We start from the raw sequence: 22237 nt of genomic DNA, 5'->3' as shown, positions 1-22237 counted from the left end.
TAGGTTGCAAGTGTATCCTGCAAACCGGTCGACCGTATATAGTCGACCGGACGAGCTCCGGACAAGGGTCCCAAAATCCACCCTCTCTCATCCAGTAGCGTGTCCAATCCTCCAGGAACCGGTCGAGCGAAACTGATCGACCGGTCGATCGCCGGACGAGGGTGCCAAAATCCACCCTCTCTCATCCAGTAGCGTGTCCAATCCTCCAGGAACCGGTCTAGCGAAACTGATCGATCGGTCGATCGCCGGACGAGGGTGCCAAAATCCACCCTCTCTCATCCAGTAGCGTGTCCAATCCTCCAGGAACCGGTCGACCGAAACTGATCGACCGGTCTATCTCCGATCGAGGGTGCCAAAATCCACCCTCTCTCATTCAGTAGCGTGTGCACGACCGGCTGAAGAATTGTTTGACCGGTTGATCAATGGCTGACGCAAAATATCTACCGGTCGAACACTTCATGCTTTCCGGTCCTTTGCCCTTTTATCCTTTGCCCTTTTATCCACTAAAGAGGGAATAAATTCAATTTTTTACTTTTTTTTTAACAGAATAAGAATGTCTTATCGAATTAATTAGATCATATAGGAATAAGTTTAGGCATCAACTAAGGTGGGGCCAACACCTAAGCCAAACATACCTACCAACCTAACACACATGGTAACACAAATGGAATTATGCAAATGGAGCGTCATATGGTAATTAACATGTCATATTAGAACACGCAACATGCGAAATTGGGCATCAACACATATTATTATGGATTTATATAATATTAATAGTAAAAATGATTTTTTTTTTAAAGAAGAAATTAATAGTATTAATTTTTTTTTTCCTCATGGGTAGGTCTAACTTTTGGATATCTCCATTGGTTAACATGCAAATTCAAGGGGAAAAAAAAAATCTCTTGAGGAGGTTTAAGAGAAAAGAAAAGTAACATTTTGGGGAATTTTTTGAGCCAAAATCAATAAGAATCCTTGGCATGCATGTTGCATGCAACAATACCCCGATCAAAGTGAAGACAATTCTCTATCTTTGCTTTACCTTGGAGTTTGTTCAATCCATACATTCATATCTCATGATATGCTTTTCCCTTTATCTCTCTTTAGCAAGAGTTTTGAGTTTCTCTCTTGGGAAAGTAAAATTAAATTTTAATTTAAATTAGAATTATTTTATAGCTTAATTTAAGTCAATTGAGATTAAAATTAATTTAAAATGAATGTAGAATAAGAACCGGAAAGGATAAAACGGTGTGCAAGGAATCCTAAAATGTTACTTTCAATCCCTTAATAATAAACTCCTCAACCATGATATCAGTACTATTCTCCTCACCCAAACCCTTACAACTCCAAATCACAAAAAACAACAGGTTTCCACCCAATTCACCAAAACCCTCTCTAGCATGCATAGTCACCAAAAAAAAAAAAATATTAAATAACTACATTTGTCCACCATAAATTACATACAAATGTGCTAACTTTATACAGTCTTATCACAAATTACAATCCCCTTTAATCTCTCCGGACACGGTCTCGGTGTGCATTTTGTGCTGAGAACAACATACTCCTCATGATCTTCAACCTGTAATGTTTCAATTTCCCCTGCGTTCATTCATGTTGATAGCAACAAATCAGCAAATTAATTAATTAGGCTTTTCTAACTATTTTAACAATAATGAGATAGTCATAGATAATTCCTCCTATGTACCACATCGATTGATTTGGAGAACCCCCCCACTGACCACAATTCCATGAATTTCATTACAAAAACTCCGCAATCGTGCCTACGTCAATATAATTACCAAAACGTTATTAAGTGTGGAATTATAAATAAGAGATGAACTTCAAATAAATTGCAATCCTATACAATATCCCGGACTGCAAGGTTAACACTCACTCATTAGTTTGGACGGGTACATCAGGTGTTATGAAATTGAATGTCCTCAAATCATAAGGTGATACCTCTTTTTTGTGGGCAGCCAACCACAGGACAACCTTGGCCTGAAACATTTATTAACGCAACAATTGAAATTTTTATGGGAAGACATACCTAACAAATTATTACTTGTTGCTTGTTACTTTACCAGATTTTGTTGAACTCCACTCAACATTGTCTTCTTTCTACCAGGACGAGAATCTAGCAGTTGGATTCTCCTGTTTTCTAGGTCATATACATACAATGTCCAATGGTTCTTTATGAGAACCGGTAAGAAGACCTGCACCAATAGACTACCATTAAACATACATCTAAATATTGTACATTCATGCAATAAAAATACAAATCCAAGCATTAAACATAGGAATCCACCTCGTTAACATTGACATATGGAATATCAATCTAATACAGATGTGGTTCAAAGCGTCCAATAACTGCCTCCCTCACTAAGTGTTTTGCCTGGGAGTGGATTACCATTTCCTGCATGTCAAATACGGGATAATATCAGGTTTGTCATTGTAGGTGATGCCTGGTTCAAGACAAAAAATAAAGATAAGCAAGGATTTAATGGATTAGTCATCATTACAGCTATGTAGGGGGATAGAAAAAGTTTCGACTTCGGTTCATGTTGATACTGCAACAATCTACAGTAGGCATCGACGACCTGATTTCGTATATCATAAAAGTGTAAGCAACAAATTATATTAGAACGAAACTTTCATTTTCAAACTTAAAATAATGCATAAAGAGGGATAAGAAATGATATGCACGTCGTTTCCTATCCACCCATTCCCTTCGAAGCAGCCCAAATTGCCTCTGGTTAGGATAGTGTCATGCATAGACACTAGTTCCTCACTGTTACAAAAAAATACAATTTAGTTTTTGTGTTTTCACTATCATACAATGAGAGGAGTGTCACTCAAGTATGTTACCTTGCATCCAAATCGTCTCCAAATACCAGTGCAGCTCCTTGTTTTAGGTCAATTTTGATGGCAGATTGTTTCGTTTGTGGTTGGGATATGTATGGGGACAACAAGTTTGGAGCCATTCGACGCACTCGACGTCTCCGGACGTTTCTATTTGTGGGGACAACATTACCTTCTGGTTGTTCTTCACCATCTGCAATATGAGATTTAGAACTAGTCAGCAAAGGTATACATTATGATTGGGTACTTGGGTTGTTAACCATATGGGTGTTTGCATTCATTTTTATCACTTACCGCTTACTACATTAATGGGTACACTGGGCTACAACTCATACTCAGGGGCGACAACGCGATCTGGTGTGTCTAGCACATGGTATGCAGCATGCGAAGCCATGTACTCATCACCAGGAAATGCATGGTCATCGGCTGTGGGAGTGCTGGCTGGTGCATAGCTAGAGTGACCACCCGCATCTGAATTTACCCCACTATGTCTGCGAGTCCCTAACTTATGCATAAGGCCACGCATTATTCTCTGCTGCTGCTGAATGCCCCTTTGATATTGGTCGATTGCTCGTTCTGCATCATGATATTGATGCCATATTTCCTATGACATGATATTGATGTCAATCTTTGAGAACAGAATGTGACAACAACATATTTCTTTGTAGTTAAAAAGTAAAAATAAATTACAATGACAATGAAATGAACATTTATTAAGTTTTTGAAAAATTCACAGCTTACATCACTATTTTCAGCATCAACATTTGTGTCATGGTCCACATTAGTCTCTAGCTCCATAGTTCTCTCTACGGTTGGAGATCTCTGGGACGCCTATAATTAGCACTGAAGATTAGTACTTAAATAATGAGTGTTATGCTAGTAATGACAATATATTTATGCATGCATAACTTACAAAATCAATCTCAGCATGTCCGAATGCTCCAAACTCCTTTATCTCAGCGACTAGTCGTCGCTTAATCAAATCATCAATCCATGCCAATGCTGGGGGCACTGTAATGGGGACTTGGATTGAAGGAATTTGGAATTTAATGACATAATGCAGTTGCAAAATAAATAGAAACATCAGTAGGCAAATGTGAATATGTTGTGCAATAAAATTAGATAACAAAATGGAAGACAAAGACTGAATAAGTTCACTACCTGAAGAAATAAAACGCAGCCATGTACCCAAGAGGTCTTAGATTGTTGGTATCGCCTAATTCCCTCAACCAGTTGGTCAAGCACAAACTGGGCCTAATTAACATCATTTCGGAATCCATCCTCATGGATGGTATGCCACAAGTTACGGCAACCATTGAGCCTAGACGTGGGGGCCAACAATGTGGCACATGCGTAGTAAATGAATGCTCTACGGAACTCCTCGCCTACAGGTAAGTCTAGGAGTTTCTCCTCGCATGCCCGAATAGTCCCAAATGGATGATCTGATGATGTGGAGGTCACCTGCAAATTCCGTCCTTCTGTTGGGAGGCCTAAAATGAGGCCAACATCGGTGGCTGTAACAGGATAGTGTTTCTGGGCTGAGAACTCTATCCGTCTAAATCCAACATTGAAATGTTGGATTAGAAAGATACAGAGGTTGTGGCGCACCTCTGTGCAGTTTAAGTTTAAGAGACCTCCAAATTGGAGGTCTCTTATGGCTTGAATTTTTGCCTCTGGTAATCGGTTGCACAGTTTCTTAAATCTTGCAGCTGAGCATCGTGTAAACATTGATGTGCCCTGCATGCAATGTTAGAAAACATGGACATGTTAGGAATAGCAACATTCTTGCAGTTGGTAATGCAATAAAATAAGTGAAAAAGTAAAGCTGTCATTTCTCAAAGTTACAAAGATTTGTCTGCTTGTATTTAGAAATAATATACAGCAGGGTAAGACATTAGATGGGGTTGGGTGCTACTAATAGTGAGATATCCTGTAAAAGGGAGGATTGAAAATTTATGAATAAGGCTATATAGAATAGGCAATAACAGTCAAAATGTACAGAATAGACTATAAAAGAAAAAAATAAATATGAGAATACTACATGATATATAAAAGAAAGAAATCAAATCAATTTATGTAAATAAATTGACTAATTATATTAGAGAAAGAAACCATCAACAAATCAATGAATAATCCTATTTAACCTGCTCCTTTTGATACTTCTGACATACACAAAATCTAGAGGAACTGCTAGAGCAAGCACTTTGCTATTGCCATTGAACATGGACAAGGTTTGGAATCCAAGTTTCTGTTGAGAGTATTCCCACATGGTACTAACTATCAGTGAAGAATTGTACACTATCATTTGATACCACGAATCATGTGTTTGACCAAAGTTCATTCATACCTAAGTTGTTAGCTGAGTGAGGATTCATGGGAAAATAAATGTAACCTAGGACTATTAATTGAAACTTGTGAAAGTTTTGAGGCTTGAATCTGATTCAATGGCCATAATAATCTAAAATTTGCAGAAAAGAGGAAGTGGGCATTTAAAATAAGGTAATGATACACTATGAAATGCTACTACATACTTTTTTGTAGAATAGTAAACAAAGAGTATGTTTACGCTTGAAAACAAGAATAAATAAGATGAATCCATGAGTGTTGGAGAATTAAATGAATGAAGAGGAGTTTGGAAACCATACTTTATGTTGGAGAATAAAAGTTATGTGCTATGACTTTATGTTTTTTTTTTCTGTTAACTTATAGAAGTATTTTCATTGTTGTAAGGATTCTGCAAGAAGATATACATGAGCAATTTTAAATGTCTGTACTGCTCCTGGCAAAAGCCACATTGGGTACAAGTTTGCCACATCAGTTTTCTTGGTCAGTGCGTGAATCACCGTAAATGAATTTATGTAACTGGTTCAAAATACTGGTATATGAAGTGTGTAGAGAGCTATGCACCTTGCTTAAGTCAATTGTTTGAATCTTAGAAACAAAAAATAATACAGAATTTGCCACCCGAAAAAAAGATATGTCCAGAGTCCAAGGCAGTGAGAAATTGGCAAGGCATGGCTCTCCACCTTCATATTTAAATCACTTAGAAGGTGAAGCAAAAAGAAGCCTAATGTCTCAATACCATTGAGGTCCCCATAAATAATTGTGATCATTTAACCCTGGGGACCTGGCTAAAGTGGCTACAGAGGTAAGGGTTACCTATAACTCAAGTGGCTAAAGAGTTAATCCCATCCCCATCACCATTCATACCAGAACACCTCTCTTTATCCCTTCCTCTACCCTCCTCCCTCATCCTAGAGGACATGGTTTTTGCCTATCCCCACAGCTGTATAGCGAAGACCATTAGATCCCTAAAGCATAATTGTATATGGTGTTAGTGAACCACATTTTCTATATTACCAAATTGAACACAAATATTACCCGACAACTTACAAAGCTGATATAATAGTATTTAATAAATAAACGTTGAATTGTTAAAACTTCAATATTAGAGAACTTTCTAACATAACTGATACATGGTAACTATAATAAGGGACATGAAGAAATCACTTAAATTTCATGCATAATATATATATATACTAACTTAAAAGGTATCTGAAAATGAAAATTTCATAAAAGGATTTCAGATTATATATAAACAAGGGAGTAATTTGTTCACACCAATTCAAATATGTAAAATATCATAAAATGAAATTTCACCCATTTTGAGACCAACATGCATTCTGATTTATGTTCTGACAATACATTAAAATTGCATGACTATAGATTATAAGTTCTTGTGGCACTGTACTACAGAAGCGAAAACCTCTCAAATAGTATGTTGGCAACGGAAGAATGCAAAAAACAACAAAGATAAGCAAGTATGATGAACCATACCGAGAGTGGGAGTGAACTGGCAGCAGAACCATCTAAGCCATTACCAGCCATTGTTAATATTATAACTGCATCATTGGGCATAGAAAAGTAGAATGTAATGCACAGATAAACTGACCAACTGAATAACTAGACAGCAAGTATAGTACAATACTATGAAAGTTCAGCTAAGTGATAAGAAAAATGCACGCATCCAATGATGTGAGTAGGACATACTTAAAATAGGGAAGTGAAAGTATACATCAAGTTAAAGGATACCACATTGAAAGTGCAATTTCAAATTAAATCAGTAATGAAAGCAACTCCAAATCATGAAAATTAAAAAGTAGTCTTATAAAAAATAAAATCAAAAGGTAGTGCATCGTGTCTATAATAAGGACAATACATAACATCCAAAAGCGACAACCCTATGACCATAAAGCAAATAATGGAACAATGAGGGATCGTACTCAAAATGAAAACCTTACAAGCAAAGAAATGAACATGTCACGGCAATGGATTATTACATTTAGACCGATTGTGACCTATGCCATTGCATCGAGAGCAATGAATAGCTCTCTTATGGCTAAATTGTGACTCAATACGCCTTTGTCGGGGTCTTCCTGGAGGACGTCTCACTTGCGGGGGTTGGAGACTAGGAAATACGTTGCCTTGCCCATCTTGCAAAGTCCCAGCCTCACAAACTTTAGGCATGTTGTGTGTTGGTAATGGTTGAAACTGACCCGAGTAAATCAACTGTTGGGTGGAGACTTTAAAACATGGGTCGATATAGTCATACACATCGTGTCTCAATGTACGGATCATAGCACATACATGTGGACATGGCAACCCGGACATTTGCCATGTTAGACATGTACACTTATGTTGCTGCATATCCACAACCAAATAAACTTCTCCAGTAAAAACCTTGAACGTCTCACCCAAATAAGGCATCACAGTAATCGGAGCAGATCTCATGATATTTGACATTAGGTTTTCCTCTGTTTTGGGTCCAACCACGCTCTTCCACTTATCTGTACCACGCATATGGGTGTCCAACATGGCTACAAGCTTATCCATGTGCATCATCAGCAACGTATAAATTGTTTGGTGGCGTTCCTCTCTTAACCACGCATTGAAGGACTCTGCAATATTAGTTGTCATTTTATCCCAACGTTTTTTAAGGAACTTTGACATCGCCCAATGCTCCGGACTATTCTCCGCAACCCACCTTGCTAGGTCGCCATTAAAACGCACAAGTTTTTCAAACGCCTCATTGTAGTCTATATCCAACCGAGCATATGCAATGTTGTCTAAAAGCAACAAAGCATCTTCTTTCCCTTTCTTTCCCCTAATGTTTTGCCTGTTGAAGAAGCTTGAAAAGTTCTCTTTCACATGTCGATAACAATAGGCGTGATTTTCTACCCCAAACAACTCCGAAACACTATGCAATATCCCTTGATGTCTATCTGATATAATAATTACTTCTTGACCATCTAGGATCCCCTTCAATTTCTCCAAGAACCAATACCAATCCTCATAATTTTCTGAACCAACCACACCCAAGGCTAGAAGGAACATTCCATCATCTGCATCATATGCAATGGCAGACAAAAGAGCTTCTTTGTATGGACCACTTAGGTGGTAAGAATCAATAGCCAATACCGGTCGACACCCCATGGTGAACCCTTGAATTGAAAATGCGTGGGCAATGAACAATTGCTTGAAGTGACCTTCATGAGAAGTGTACTCGGCAATAGTTCCAGGGTTAATTTCCCTTAGCCTATGGCATAACCAAGGCAAATACGCGTAGGACGCACGTGGAGATCCATATACACGCTCTTTTGTCTTCTCTTTAAGATGCCATGCTTGGTTATAAGTCAATTGAACTCCATGATCACGTTCAAAATCCTTGCAAATTTGTCGAGGAAGGTATTCTGGAGTTGTTCTAAACACGTCTTCAACAACAACAACACCTCTCTTGGAAGAAACCCGCACCTTAGATGAACACTCATCTTGAGCTATATGATTATGATTAACTTGGTAAGTATAAACTCGTAATATTTCATTTCCTTCAACAGCATGAGTTGTTATCTTCCAAGGACAATCCTCAACCGAACACTTTACTGACATATGTGTAGGTGAATTTTTCTTGTACTTGTATTGAAACCTTCCAGCTAATGACATTTGGTATATTGCATTCCGAAACTCATCTGCATTCTTAAATGTATGTCTGGAACCTAATATTGCCTCACGAAACCGATTCGATTCCAAAAGGGTGTACTCAGTATCTGCACAACGCGATGCAAAACCTCTTGATAACATCATAGTATTAGGATTTGCATCGCATGATGCATTAGACGAAGGAAACGTAGGATGTGGACCTCTGCATTTACATTCATAACCAAAATTAGACTACATAATGCGTAAAATTGATATTCATCAAATTTTAAATAGACATCCAAGTGAAAACGCATTACCCAAGTGCCAACTGTGTATTTGGTATATTTGCCTCTATGGCTTCCACACCGGGTGACTCGACTATGTACACATTTGCAAAGTCATCACTGTGGGAAACCACGTTATCCAAGTCATCCTCATCTTCTAAATCTTGGATGACTCTAGGGTTAAACTTGAGGGTGTAGTGCATCCTCATCACATGAAGGGAAATGTCGAATTTTTCTAAGACCTTCTGATTGAATTCTTCAAATGTCATTCCTTTATAAATGTGAATACCTTTGCTTCTTCCACCAACATATTCCCAAAGGCCATCATTTTTTTGGACAAGTTTGCCTCCCACGAAAATATGACAGTATATTCTATTTGTGGCATCCATCAACCTATTGAAATAAAGCACAAATTTATATTGTTGAACAAACAATAATGCATATTCAATGTGATCTTAAAAGTTTTTTCATCTCACAATATACTGTGTTCCCATACAAAAAAGTTATATTTTAAAAAATGTATATATAAAAAAATGTAACTTTAAAGTCTTAAAAAATAATTTTTGTTGCTCCTTTTGATTATTCTAACCATTGTCAACGGTAAGATTATTTTAAGATAGGCACTAATAAACAAACGGTGAGTTGAACTAAGATATGAAGACCGAGCTTCTCTCTTCTCTTGGACTGATAAATACTACATAACCTAAACAAAACTAAAAATAATAATAAAAATAAAAAACAAAAATGAGAAATGTAAAACTGAAATGGAAATTAAAAGATTCAAATTAATAGATTAAAAAAAATCATTAAATTAAAAACTAAGAAAGGCTTTAAAAGGAAAAAAAAAACGAATCTCTAACTTATTTTCCCTATCATTCCCCTTTACTTATATATTCATAGTTCACATTTTTATAAGCAAAAACCTCTCTCTCCAACTACTTTAGTGCTACCCAATTTGACACTACTACTTACCTATGCTAATAATCTAATCGTGTCAATACTTGGAACTTTAAGACAGAACATCACAACAATATCTAGTAAAGTAGGAGGATTTTGTGTCCGATTCGACATAATACTGCAGAACATATATATATATATATATATACACACCAAAAACATTAGAATTATGGAACTATAAGACATTCAATAGGAAATAATCCCCCACGTTTTATTAAGCTCTGACCTATACTTACACTAGGTAGAAAACAAATTCTCATTCTCACTCAAACCCTTAGACAATTTCTGTTGGTACTACTATATCAGACATGCCTACAAACTTATTCAAAGAGAATGGAGATATTTAAATATTAATTATAAAGCGTTGCTTTTCAAAATAATATGAAGAGATAATAGCCTAAAAAATGTAAGAAATACAGAATTCTCTTCTAAACTATCATGTCCTACTTTAGATGATTCATACAAAACCATAAGCAATAGTTTAACACATTTAAGGTTTAAGGGTAAAAAAAACTAATAGATAAAAAGAGATAAATCTGTTACTTGTGCCTACATCTCAAGCCAATGCACCATAAGAAAACTTTAGGGTTTTTAGGTTATCCATTTCCCTTTTCCCTTTTTCCTCTCCTGGTTTTCTAGCAACCAATTAAACAATTATAAATTATTTTCAAGTATATATGACAATTTTTCACAAATATTTTTTTGAATTTAAAATATACAAATACCATGAAATAAAAATCTAAAAAAAATTACAAAAATTTAATCAGATCGATTAAGCCATGAATCATGAGTTGTAGGTAAAGTGCATTTTCTGTATTCTCAAGGATTAAAGAAAAAATTATGGTTCAAAATTTTTCCTTTCTTTGTCTCATTACTTTCTCAGCATCCGAATAATAGTACCAAACCAAGAAGTCAATTATTGAATGGGAACACTAACTTGAACTCCAGAGATCAAGTTGAACACAGTTTAGAGATTTGGACTAAGAAAATTTAGGTCGAGATTTAGGCAATCTACTAACCTCAAATATGCAACAAGAGAGACCCAACTGAAATCCATACCTTATTCAAATTCTCGAGAGAGACGGATGCGAGAAAAAATGAAAGAGCCGCAGAGATTGAAATGCAAGCGATGGAGGTGCTCGGGAGGAAGAGAAGAAAATGGCTTCTAGGCTTGAAATGTTGAAGAGACCAAAATTTAGGCAATCTACTAACCTCAAATATGCAACAAGAGATACCCAACTGAAATCCATACCTTATTCAAATTTTTGAGACAGCCGAATGCGAGAAAAAATGAAAGAGCCGCAGAGATTGAGATGCAAGCGATGGAAGTGCTCGGGAGGAAGAGAATAAAACGGCTTCTAGGCTTGAAATGCTGAAGAGAGACCAAAATTAGGGCAAAATTCCAAAAAGCCACAAAGATTGAGATGCAAGCGATGGAGAAACTCGGGAGGAACAGAAAAAACGGCTTCTAAGCAGAGAAGAAAATGACTTATAGGTAGAGAAGAAAACGGCTTCTAGGCAAAGAAGAAATCGGCTTCTAGACAGAGAAGAAAACGGCTTCTAGGCAGAGAAGAAAACGACTTCTAGGCAAAGAAGAAAATGGCTTATAGGCTTGAAACGCTGAAGAGAGCAAAATTAGGGCAAAATTCCCAAGAGCCGCAGACGAAGAGAAGAAAACGGAGGCTTGAAATCTGAAGAGACATAGGGCAAAATTCCAACCTGGCTTTTTTTGTTTATTATATTTTTTTTTTCATAATCAGCAAAGGTTATTTTTGGAATTAATAAAAGTGCATATCCTTCTTTTTAATTTTGACACTTCCTATGGGTTTTCAGCTTAAATGGGTCGGTTAGATGGACCATTTCTTAATTTTTGGGCCCAGCTGGGCCCAAAACACAATTCTCCCAATTTATAAAGCTTTCTGTTTGGGTTCTCGGAAACTACTCAAAAAGAAGGAAAAAAAAAGAATTTTTTTATATTTGATCTTATTTAATAAAAAAACCAAGTATAATTATAATTATTTTAATTTTTATTATTCAAATCTTAAATTAACGTATATTAAACATATATTTAAATTTTATTCAATTCTTATAAGTTTAGTTAAACATATATTAATATTATTTTATAAATATTTTTTAAATCATAAATTTAATTTTGTAATAATAATTTTTTTATTTTTCAAAATAAGTAATATAAAAAAATTAATAAAAATAAATAAATTTATGATAAATTATAAATTTTAAATTTTCAACTTCTTACCATATAAATAACTAAAAGAAATTAATAATCATTAAATCCAAGGAAATTTTAATTGAAAATCCAAAATATAATTCATAATGATCTAAATGTCCATTAAAATTAATATTTTATTTAAATTTAAAAAATGAAAAGTTAGAATTTAATAAGCTTTCCCAAATTAAAAATCTTAATGAAGTAATTTCAATTATGTTAGAAAAGAAAGTTATTGATAATTTACTAATAGAAGATATTCTTGTAAATGGATTTAAAAGGAAAAGATTTTCTTGTAGGAAAATTTATCTTTGACAATTATACACTTAGTTTTTCTTATACGAAATCTTCCTTTATAATTAGAAAAAATATATAGGAAGAAATAACCAAAATTGAGACTTTAGGATATGAGAGATCTAAGGTTGTAATTTCCTTTGATAATAATGGAAGTTCTTCTTCATCTTCAATTGTGGATGTAGGTTTGAGGTAAAACCACGTAGATCGTTGTGTGTTTTGTTTTTATTTTCTTTTTCTTTCCTCTGTATTATTATTCTTTGTGATGATTTTTTCACAACACAAATACAAATTTCAATTCGAATTCATAAATTTAACGATATACCAAATAAAAGCAAGTATTCACTTAAAAATTCCTAATAATTTTGTAGCAACCAAGCATAATTAGAAATCTTACGTATTATTCAATTATTGATTTCTTACTAATTATAAAATTAGTTATTGTAAATTTTTATTATGGTAATAAATTATAAAATTTTGAGATATTTAGAAATATCTTAAATTGTGTTTTTTTTCAAATCAATATAAGAAGAAATAAAATAATTAATTTTATAGATGCTTTTAATATGTAAAAATAAATAGATTTAACAATTAACAAAGATTCAATTATTAAGAAAAGCAAACAACTTAAGACTTAATTTAGATACTTACAAAATAAACAACCTAAACTCTTCAACATACTAAGAAATTTAAGTCAAATTCAAGTCTATTTAGATTTTAAACAAAAAAAAAAAAAAAAGGAATTTAAGCAAGAATGAGTTTTGATTTCTATAAAAATAATTTTTTTATTGTTAAATAACAATTCATAAATGAAAAAATAGAATAAATCTGTATTTGTATTTTATTTTCTTTATTCTAGTGAAATAATTCATGTCTTTATCCAAATTTCTTTTAACTATTCTTACTACAAAGTTTCTTCACTTTTTTTTTTCTTTTTTTTTTACAATTGTAGGTGCATTTAAATAATTTTTTATCCACTTATTTTAAGGGTTTGTATGAAAGAGTATTAGTAGAGAATAATTTTTTAACAAACAAAATAACAAAGCTTAGATGATATTTAGGAAATCAATTTAACAACCTAAAGTGATTTAATAACTTAATTTAAGTTGCTAAGTATATTAAATATGTTTAGTAAAATGACTCAATATCACAATTTAAAGTTAAAAATGACTTTAAGTATTAAGTTAAAATAGTCAAATTATTCTTAATCTCAATTTTATTTTATTTTTATCTTATTTGCTCTTATTTAATGAAAATATAATTAACAATATGACTCCACATCCATTACTCGTTTTTTATAATAAATATTTTTAAATTACTTTATATATTTATATAAGATTAATGAAAATAAATATTAATTAAAATTAATGATGATAAACATTAATCACAGAATGGTAAATATGTCAATTTAAAAACTTAAAATAAATTTTAAGTTAATTTTATTAAATAATCTTAATATTTGAAGTAAAAAATAAATAATAAGATTTAAGTTAATAAGAAAAATTTAACTTAAAATCAACTTAAATCATTAAGTAATAAATATTAAATTTTATCAAATACTTACTTAGTCACATCATTTAATTTATTATAAAAATAAATAAATAGTATTATTAATCGTAGTAAATTTTTTTAGAATTTATTTTTTATAGATATAAATTATTAATTATTTTTATTTAAAAAATTATCATTTTCAATGGATAATAATTTATTTATGAAAAGATAAATATTACATCTATATATATATATATATAATTAAATTATTAATGAGTATTTGTAGGACTCTTTAATGTTAAAAAAAGTTAATATATTTAATAAAGGCATTAAAGAACAAAGAATAATTTATTTATTTAGTTTTGCTAAATTATCATTTTTGAACAGCAAGAATTTATATATAAAAAGATAATTACATAATGCATGAATTTCAAAAATATTTATTTTCTAGTTGTTTAATATTTTAATTGGATTAAATATTTATAAAAAAAAATTAATATTAGAATAACTAATATATTTAATAAAGAGATTCTAGATGATCAAGAGCATGTATAACATCAAATAAAATTTATTTTTAAAAAGAAAAAGAAAAAGAAAGAAAACATGTTTAAAAAAAATATCATCACTTTTTAAATGATCACATCACATTTAAAAATTAAAACAAGTTTTTATTTCAATAAATTTTATTGATTATTGAGTCTATCAAGAGTGATAACACTTCTCATTGCAATGGGATTGATTATATTAAAATGTGACATGATAGACAAAATATAATGATTAGAATGTTCAAACGTCCTTAAGGGGGTTTAAGGGTGCTCATGAGCTTACTATAATTGCATTCATCGTATCTTTAAAGGTTCAATTCTTTCTTTTACTTACATATTTAGAATGAGTTTGATAGTAATTTTAAGAAAATATTTTTAGCTTTTTTAATACTTAAAAAATAAAAATTTCAAAGTATTAAAAAGGTTAAAAGCATTTTTTTAAAATCAGTACTAAGTACTAAATGCACTCTTAGGTGGTGTTTATTTTTTTGGCTTTTTGCTGAAAGTAATTTGTTTTCAGAATTTAGGTTGTTTGTTATTTTACTTTTTCACGACTTATTATAGACTTTTTACTAAATAAAAAAAAACCAAAATACTTAACTTTTTCTAAATAGAAAAAATAACATATTGATTTTTTTTTACTTTTTAATACTTAATAAAAATAAAATATTACAAAAACAAACAACCTAATATTTAACACTATTAAGCATTAAGGTTCTATTTAAAATTAAGTAAAAAAACAAACATCATCTTAATTAAGGAACATGAATGAGTTATCTTCTTAATAATCTCGTGATCTTCACAAATGGGGTTGAAAAGGTTTGACTCATTCCCCTCCATGCTCTGTTTTAGTCTTTTGATTTTTTTACTTAGTTGGGTCTTAACTTTTGTGTTCATATTCTATGAAAACTAGGCTATTGTCATTTTTATTCCTCAAGATATACTATTATATGAGTTATCTATAAAGATTATGTAAAATATTTCATCACCTCGATCATTGTATTTTTTTTAATTACTTAAGTCATAAGTTTTGTTTGTGATTATGCTACTTGCAAGTTTGCTTGGTGCTTTTAGATTCTATATAACTTTCACATTTTCCAAGATTTCCTAAAGGTATTTTAGGTATAAATTCAATGTCTATCATTTTCTTTTACGTAAGAATAGTTCATATATCCAAGTCTAACATATTATACATCACATGAGGTAAATAATATAAGTAAAAAAATTAAGGTCATGTTTGGTTGATTCGATATAGCATAAGATAAGGATAAGAGATGAGATATTATATCATATCTTATGTTCAATTAAATATGGAATAAGATAAGTGGTGGGATATATTATTCATCATCTTTTTCTTCTTTTTTTTTTATCCCTTTTACATGGGATATATTAATCTCATGGTAAGATATGAGATAGACATATCCCATGTATCAAAAAAAATTTATTAATTTTTTATTTTTTTAATATACCCATTTTATAAAATAATTTTTTTTATTATAAATTAAATTTATGATTAAAAAAGAAAAACTAAAAAAAAATATTTATAAAAGAATATTAATATATATATATATATATATATATATATATATATATATTATTTTTATATATTAAATAACATAATATAAAAAAAATTCATTTTTTAAATAGAAAATATTTAAATGTTATATAATTTGTATTTTAAACATTAAAAATAATATATATTTTATTTCATTTTTTATTCATTTCATAAATTAAATATGAATATAACATAATATAACATATTTAATTATATATACTACTTTAAAATATTATGTTCATACGATATGTATATTCAAGGATATCATATCTCATTAAAAATCACATCTCATTGGAAATCATATATTAGGATATGCATATCATATCCACTAAACGTAGCCTAAGTCTATAGAATAAGAGGGGATATTATATCTTATTTCATGTTTGGTTGGTGATGAGATATAATAAATTATCCCATCATTTATCGTATGTTCAACTAAACATGGGATATGATAAGTAGCGGGATATATTATCCACCATTTTTTTTTTATCCCTTTTATATATGATATGTTAATTCCATTGTAAGATATGAGATATACATATATCATGTATCAAAATTTTATTTTTATCAATTTTTATTTTTTAATATACTCATTTTATAAAATATTTTTTTTATTATAAATTAAATTTATGATTAAAAAAGAAAAACTAAAAAAATATTTATAAAATAATATTAATATATGATATATAAATTATTTTTATATATTAAATAATATAATATAAAAAAAATTATATGTAAAGTTTAAATATTTTAATCATGAATATTGTTAAACATAACAAAATTTTCATTTTTTAAATAGAAAATATTTAAACGTGATATAATTTTTATTTTAAACATCGAAAATAATATATATTTCATATTATTTTTTATTCATTTCAAAAATTGAATATAAGTATAATATAATATAGCATATATCATTAGAGATGCTATTTTAAAATATTATGTGTATAAGACATGTATATCCAAATATATCATATCCTATCAAATGGAATATGATATCCTAAGATATATATATCATATCCTATCATATCCTGCCATTCAAATGTAACCTAAAAGTATTTTTATTTATAATTTTTAAAATATTTAATATGAATAAGCCCTAATTACAATAGCCTTCTCCCCGTGAGAATATTTTTTTCAATTTCAAACATGATCTTAACCCCTCTTTCCCAAGTAAATGTATGTACACTAAATTCCTCCAAATGTTTAGCACATGAAGAACATCATTAAGAGCAAGTACTCTTTCATAAGTAAGCTTGAAAGGCACCTTCCCTCTTTCAATCATAGGCAAGGGCCTCAAGTTGACAACTAATAGTTGTTCCTCAACATCCCTACTATAATGTAGGAAGTAGATGCAATCCTTTTGCCAGAGATATGCCTAGTAGCCCTCTTGAGTCCACCACCTAATCCCTCACATCACTGATCATGTTCATATTAGATGAAACCATTGTAGCTATTGCATTAGTGTTAACCAAATTTGTCTTGATTTTTGGTTCCTCATTCCTTCTCCCATGTCTACATTGTGTTGTATAGTGCCTGGAATTTTCACAAACAAAGCAATTTCCCCTTTTATCAAATTTAAGGTTTTGGGACTTAGTCCACAAAATTGATATTAGATTTCTGATTCTATGGCATATTTTTGTCTTTATTGCTCTTTTGTTGTTCATGTAACCTTTGGGCTTATATTCCTTCTACTAGATTAGTCATGGAAGCAAGTTCCTTGGCTTTCTCACCTTGTCTAGGTTCTTTGTTTTGTTCATTAATCCTAATATGGATTATCATATCCTCTAGAGATATTGGTTCTCACTTCTACTACATAATTTGCACTAAGAATTGTTATTTTCACAAGAATAATTAACTCACTATTAGGTTACTTCTTGTACAAATCATGACCTTTAATCATCTTTTTAAGTCATTTAGGGAACTTGGCAAATTAACATTAAAGTACAACAAGAGATGCCTAATTGATAATAGAGGATAAAGGGAGAATTTTGAAAATTAGAAAAACTCAAAAAGGCTCATGTGTACTAGGGGTAGGATTGTGCATTGCACCAATGACAGAGATCAGTATTAAGACAAATAAGCAGTCTGCACTTTAGAAGGTGCACATTTGGGTTGATAGAAACCAAAAAAACCAAACCCCCTACGATACATCCCTTAGGATGGGAATACCACCCATTGACTTGGCCATAGGAATGGCACACCCCCTAAGGGTGCAACACACCTATTGCCTTGCCTATGGGCATATTGCACCCCCTTAGGGGTGAGACATGCCTATATCCACCCCTTTCTTGGATGTTTCCTCACCTACTTTTGAAGTCATTTGATCATTGGATGGTGCTACCACTTGTCCTAGATTCTTAAGGTTTTCCAAGTATAAATACTAAGAGTCAGGTAAGGGGAATTTTTAAAACAGACTTTGGTAGAGGGAATAAGGTTGTAAGACTTGGAAGATCTATAAATGAAGGATTATTTCCAACAAGTCATTCTTAGTTAGATTCTCTAACTAGGGTAAGGCCCATTTGATGTAAACTCTATAGGAAACAATGTTTAAGCTTTCTTTCCTCTTCAATGTATGTGTTCAAATCTATATTTGATCTCCATATCTACTAACCTTTATTTACTTAATTTATTCTTGTTGAATGTTTGTTAATACATTAAAAACTTAGGAATTATTCACTTAGATTTGTTGCTTTCTTGTAACATCTAATGATTAAGGTTCCTTCTCTTTGATTTGTTGTATTCTTAAAACATCAAATGCCTAATTGTATTATCCTTGATTTAATGAAAGATACTAAAGAAAAATTAGCATTTCAATGCGGCCAACCAAGGAAAGCAGATGAAAATTTCAATTTCAATTCCATGATACATGCACTGCCACCAAGAAATGCACACAATGGGATACAAAATACACATAAATTTAGCTATTCAAAGCCAAAAAAAAACAGTACTATACCACAAGTCCTTTTGAATAAAAACTACACAAATAATTAGAGATGTCTTTCTTGTGGACCAAATCCTTTACCTCTGTAAGCCACCTATTTCTACAAAGTTGGTGAAGGCAACTAATGGCATGGAATGCAAGCAAGAGATGAATTTATTCATAACAACATCGGTATTGTTGACGGAAAACAGATGAATTTATTCATCATATTTGGTCTTAAGAATGAATACGAATAGTCATTTGTGAGTTTAAAAATGACTGAATTTCTTAATGATGGGAGGATGAATCTCTTCTCAGTGTCACTTGTCTTTACATCAACCATTGTGGCCAAACTGAATAAATAAACAGAATACACTTTCGGTATATTAAACTCTAATCAGCATAACACGACCCAGTCTTATATTTTTAAAAACTTATGCTTATTATAAACTTCTGCAAATATAACCATGACAAGCCCAAGTAGAAGCAAAATACTGCAACCCACCATTACTTGTTTAGAGTTTCTAACACATATATTCCAAATATTTACTTATAATCCAAATCCACATACTAATTATATGAAGTAAATCCAAATCCAAATCGGTGCCAAGACCGACCATTGTTTACCATTGGACACCAAACATTGCAAGGGACCCTACCACAATGCAGAAGACAAGATAAATAAACTGCTCCATAGACTCCCCAACAAACCACCTATCACTCACCAACTGCAACCGCCATCACCACCACGGAGTCGAAGAACAAGATGAAGTGTAGATTCCTTCTGAATATTGTAATCTACCAAGGTCCGCCCATCCTCTAGCTGCTTTCCAGCAAAGATGAGCCTCTGCTGATCTGGAGGGATGCCCTCCTTGTCTTGAATCTTTGCCTTCACATTATCTATGGTGTCAGAGCTCTCCACCTCTAGTGTGATCGTTTTACCTGTCAGGGTCTTCACAAAAATCTGCATACCTCCACGAAGGCGAAGAACAAGGTGAAGCGTAGATTCTTTCTGTATATTGTAGTCAGCCAAAGTGCGGCCATCCTCAAGCTGTTTTCCAGCAAAGATCAGCCTCTGTTGGTCAGGAGGAATGCCTTCCTTGTCCTGAATTTTTGCCTTGACATTGTCAATTGTGTCTGAGCTCTCAACTTCAAGAGTGATTGTTTTACCAGTTAAGGTCTTCACAAATATCTGCATACCCCCACGTAAGCGGAGAACAAGGTGAAGGGTTGATTCCTTCTGTATGTTGTAGTCAGCCAAAGTTCGACCATCTTCTAGCTGCTTACCAGCAAAGATTAGCCTCTGCTGGTCAGGTGGAATACCTTCCTTGTCCTGAATTTTTGCTTTCACATTATCAATAGTGTCTGAACTCTCTACTTCAAGGGTGATAGTTTTACCAGTAAGGGTCTTCACAAAAATTTGCATGCCACCTCTCAAACGGAGAACCAAGTGAAGGGTTGATTCCTTCTGGATGTTGTAATCGGCCAATGTCCGACCATCTTCGAGCTGCTTACCAGCAAATATGAGCCTCTGCTGGTCTGGGGGGATACCCTCCTTGTCCTGGATTTTTGCTTTAACGTTATCAATGGTGTCTGAACTCTCAACTTCAAGTGTGATAGTTTTTCCAGTGAGGGTCTTCACAAAAATTTGCATGCCACCTCTCAAACGGAGAACCAAGTGAAGTGTGGACTCTTTCTGGATGTTATAATCAGCCAATGTCCGGCCATCCTCAAGCTGCTTACCTGCAAAAATGAGCCTCTGCTGGTCTGGGGGAATGCCCTCCTTGTCCTGGATTTTCGCTTTAACATTATCGATGGTGTCTGAACTCTCAACTTCAAGGGTAATGGTCTTACCAGTAAGGGTCTTCACAAAAATTTGCATGCCACCCCTCAGACGGAGAACCAAATGAAGGGTGGACTCCTTCTGGATATTGTAATGAGCCAATGTCCGGCCATCCTCCAGCTGCTTACCAGCAAAGATAAGCCTCTGCTGGTCTGGAGGAATACCCTCCTTGTCCTGGATCTTTGCCTTCACATTGTCAGTTGTATCTGAACTCTCAACTTCAAGTGTGATTGTCTTTCTAGTAAGCGTTTTGACAAATATTTGCATTCCTCCCCTCAAACGAAGGACCAGGTGTAGGGTGGAATCTTTCTGAATGTTATAATCGGCCAAAGTCCTGCCATCCTCAAGCTGCTTTCCAGCAAAAATCAACCTTTGCTGGTCAGGGGGGATACCCTCCTTGTCTTGGATTTTCGCCTTAACATTGTCAATGGTATCAGAACTCTCAACCTCGAGAGTTATTGTTTTTCCAGTAAGGGTCTTAACAAAGATCTGCATCTGCTATGCAACAACAGGGATGAGTCTAATTAGCTATATTATTCTCTCAGGGAACCAATATAAACTGAAAGAACAGAAACATGATTAAGCACCTACACCCAATTTTCAGCCCATGAGGGAATTTTCATCAGAATAAAAAGAGAATGTGTTAGCATTATCAGAAAGGGAACCAAAATATCATACCATAACAAAAATTTCACACCATAACCATGCATGAACAACATACAAGTTTGGTGAAATAAGGTATAAGTTCATATCTGTAGATATTGGAAGGAAGCATTGCCATGTTCAATAAATTAAAAAAACCCCTTCCACAATGTTGGACTGAAAGACTATACTAGATAACAATTTTCTTAAACAACCTCATCATATTGATTAGTAAATCAGTCCTCATTTGTAAGCAGAATGTAATTTTCCATTCCATATGCTCCTCCTTCTCTCTTCTTTCTATCATCATGTAAGCTCTCAAGCCTTCAAGTTTCTTCAAGCTTTTCCTACCCTCGTCCATTGTAAGATATTTCTCCTTATGTATAAAATAAATATGTTTTGATTACCTCCTATATGGATGGTTTTTAATTAAGTTTTATTTCATTTTATGTTCTTGTACCGCCTATCATGGCCGGTTTTAAGCTTATCATGAACTAACAAGTTTTTTGGTTCCTTCTCTTTAAATTTCTTGTTAGATATCTTTTGTATTTTCTGACTCCTCTTCTTTGTTTTGAATTTTGAGATAATTCATGTCTCCATTGCATATGACCTTGTCTTGGGTGTTGTTGGTATCAAAGCCATGG

The 22237-nt window shown here is 32.6% G+C and overlaps 3 protein-coding genes across 3 annotated transcripts; all 3 read right to left on the bottom strand.

Annotated features, from left to right (window-relative positions):
• Positions 1-4110: 4110 nt before the first annotated feature.
• On the bottom strand, positions 4111-6937 carry LOC109121499 (uncharacterized). Its single transcript, XM_019224836.2, has 2 exons — positions 6694-6937; positions 4111-4593 (listed from the first exon to the last, which is right to left on the bottom strand). The coding sequence occupies exons 1-2, from the start codon at positions 6772-6774 to the stop codon at positions 4111-4113; spliced, it is 564 nt and encodes a 187-aa protein (XP_019080381.2). The 5' UTR covers positions 6775-6937.
• Positions 6938-7176: 239 nt separating this feature from the next.
• LOC132255063 (uncharacterized) lies at positions 7177-9385 on the bottom strand. Its single transcript, XM_059742696.1, has 3 exons — positions 9150-9385; positions 8797-9055; positions 7177-8649 (listed from the first exon to the last, which is right to left on the bottom strand). The coding sequence occupies exons 1-3, from the start codon at positions 9383-9385 to the stop codon at positions 7177-7179; spliced, it is 1968 nt and encodes a 655-aa protein (XP_059598679.1).
• A 10146-nt stretch (positions 9386-19531) lies between these two features.
• Positions 19532-21455, bottom strand: LOC100261369 (polyubiquitin-like). The gene has a single exon (XM_059742669.1). The coding sequence runs from the start codon at positions 21444-21446 to the stop codon at positions 19830-19832; it is 1617 nt and encodes a 538-aa protein (XP_059598652.1). The 5' UTR covers positions 21447-21455; the 3' UTR covers positions 19532-19829.
• Between the last annotated feature and the right edge of the window lie 782 nt (positions 21456-22237).

This window comes from Vitis vinifera, chromosome 14 (assembly GCF_030704535.1).
Source record: "Vitis vinifera cultivar Pinot Noir 40024 chromosome 14, ASM3070453v1".
NCBI lineage: Eukaryota > Viridiplantae > Streptophyta > Magnoliopsida > Vitales > Vitaceae > Vitis > Vitis vinifera.
Note: the sequence above shows the minus strand (reverse complement) of the source record. Positions and strands in the feature narration are given on the sequence as shown.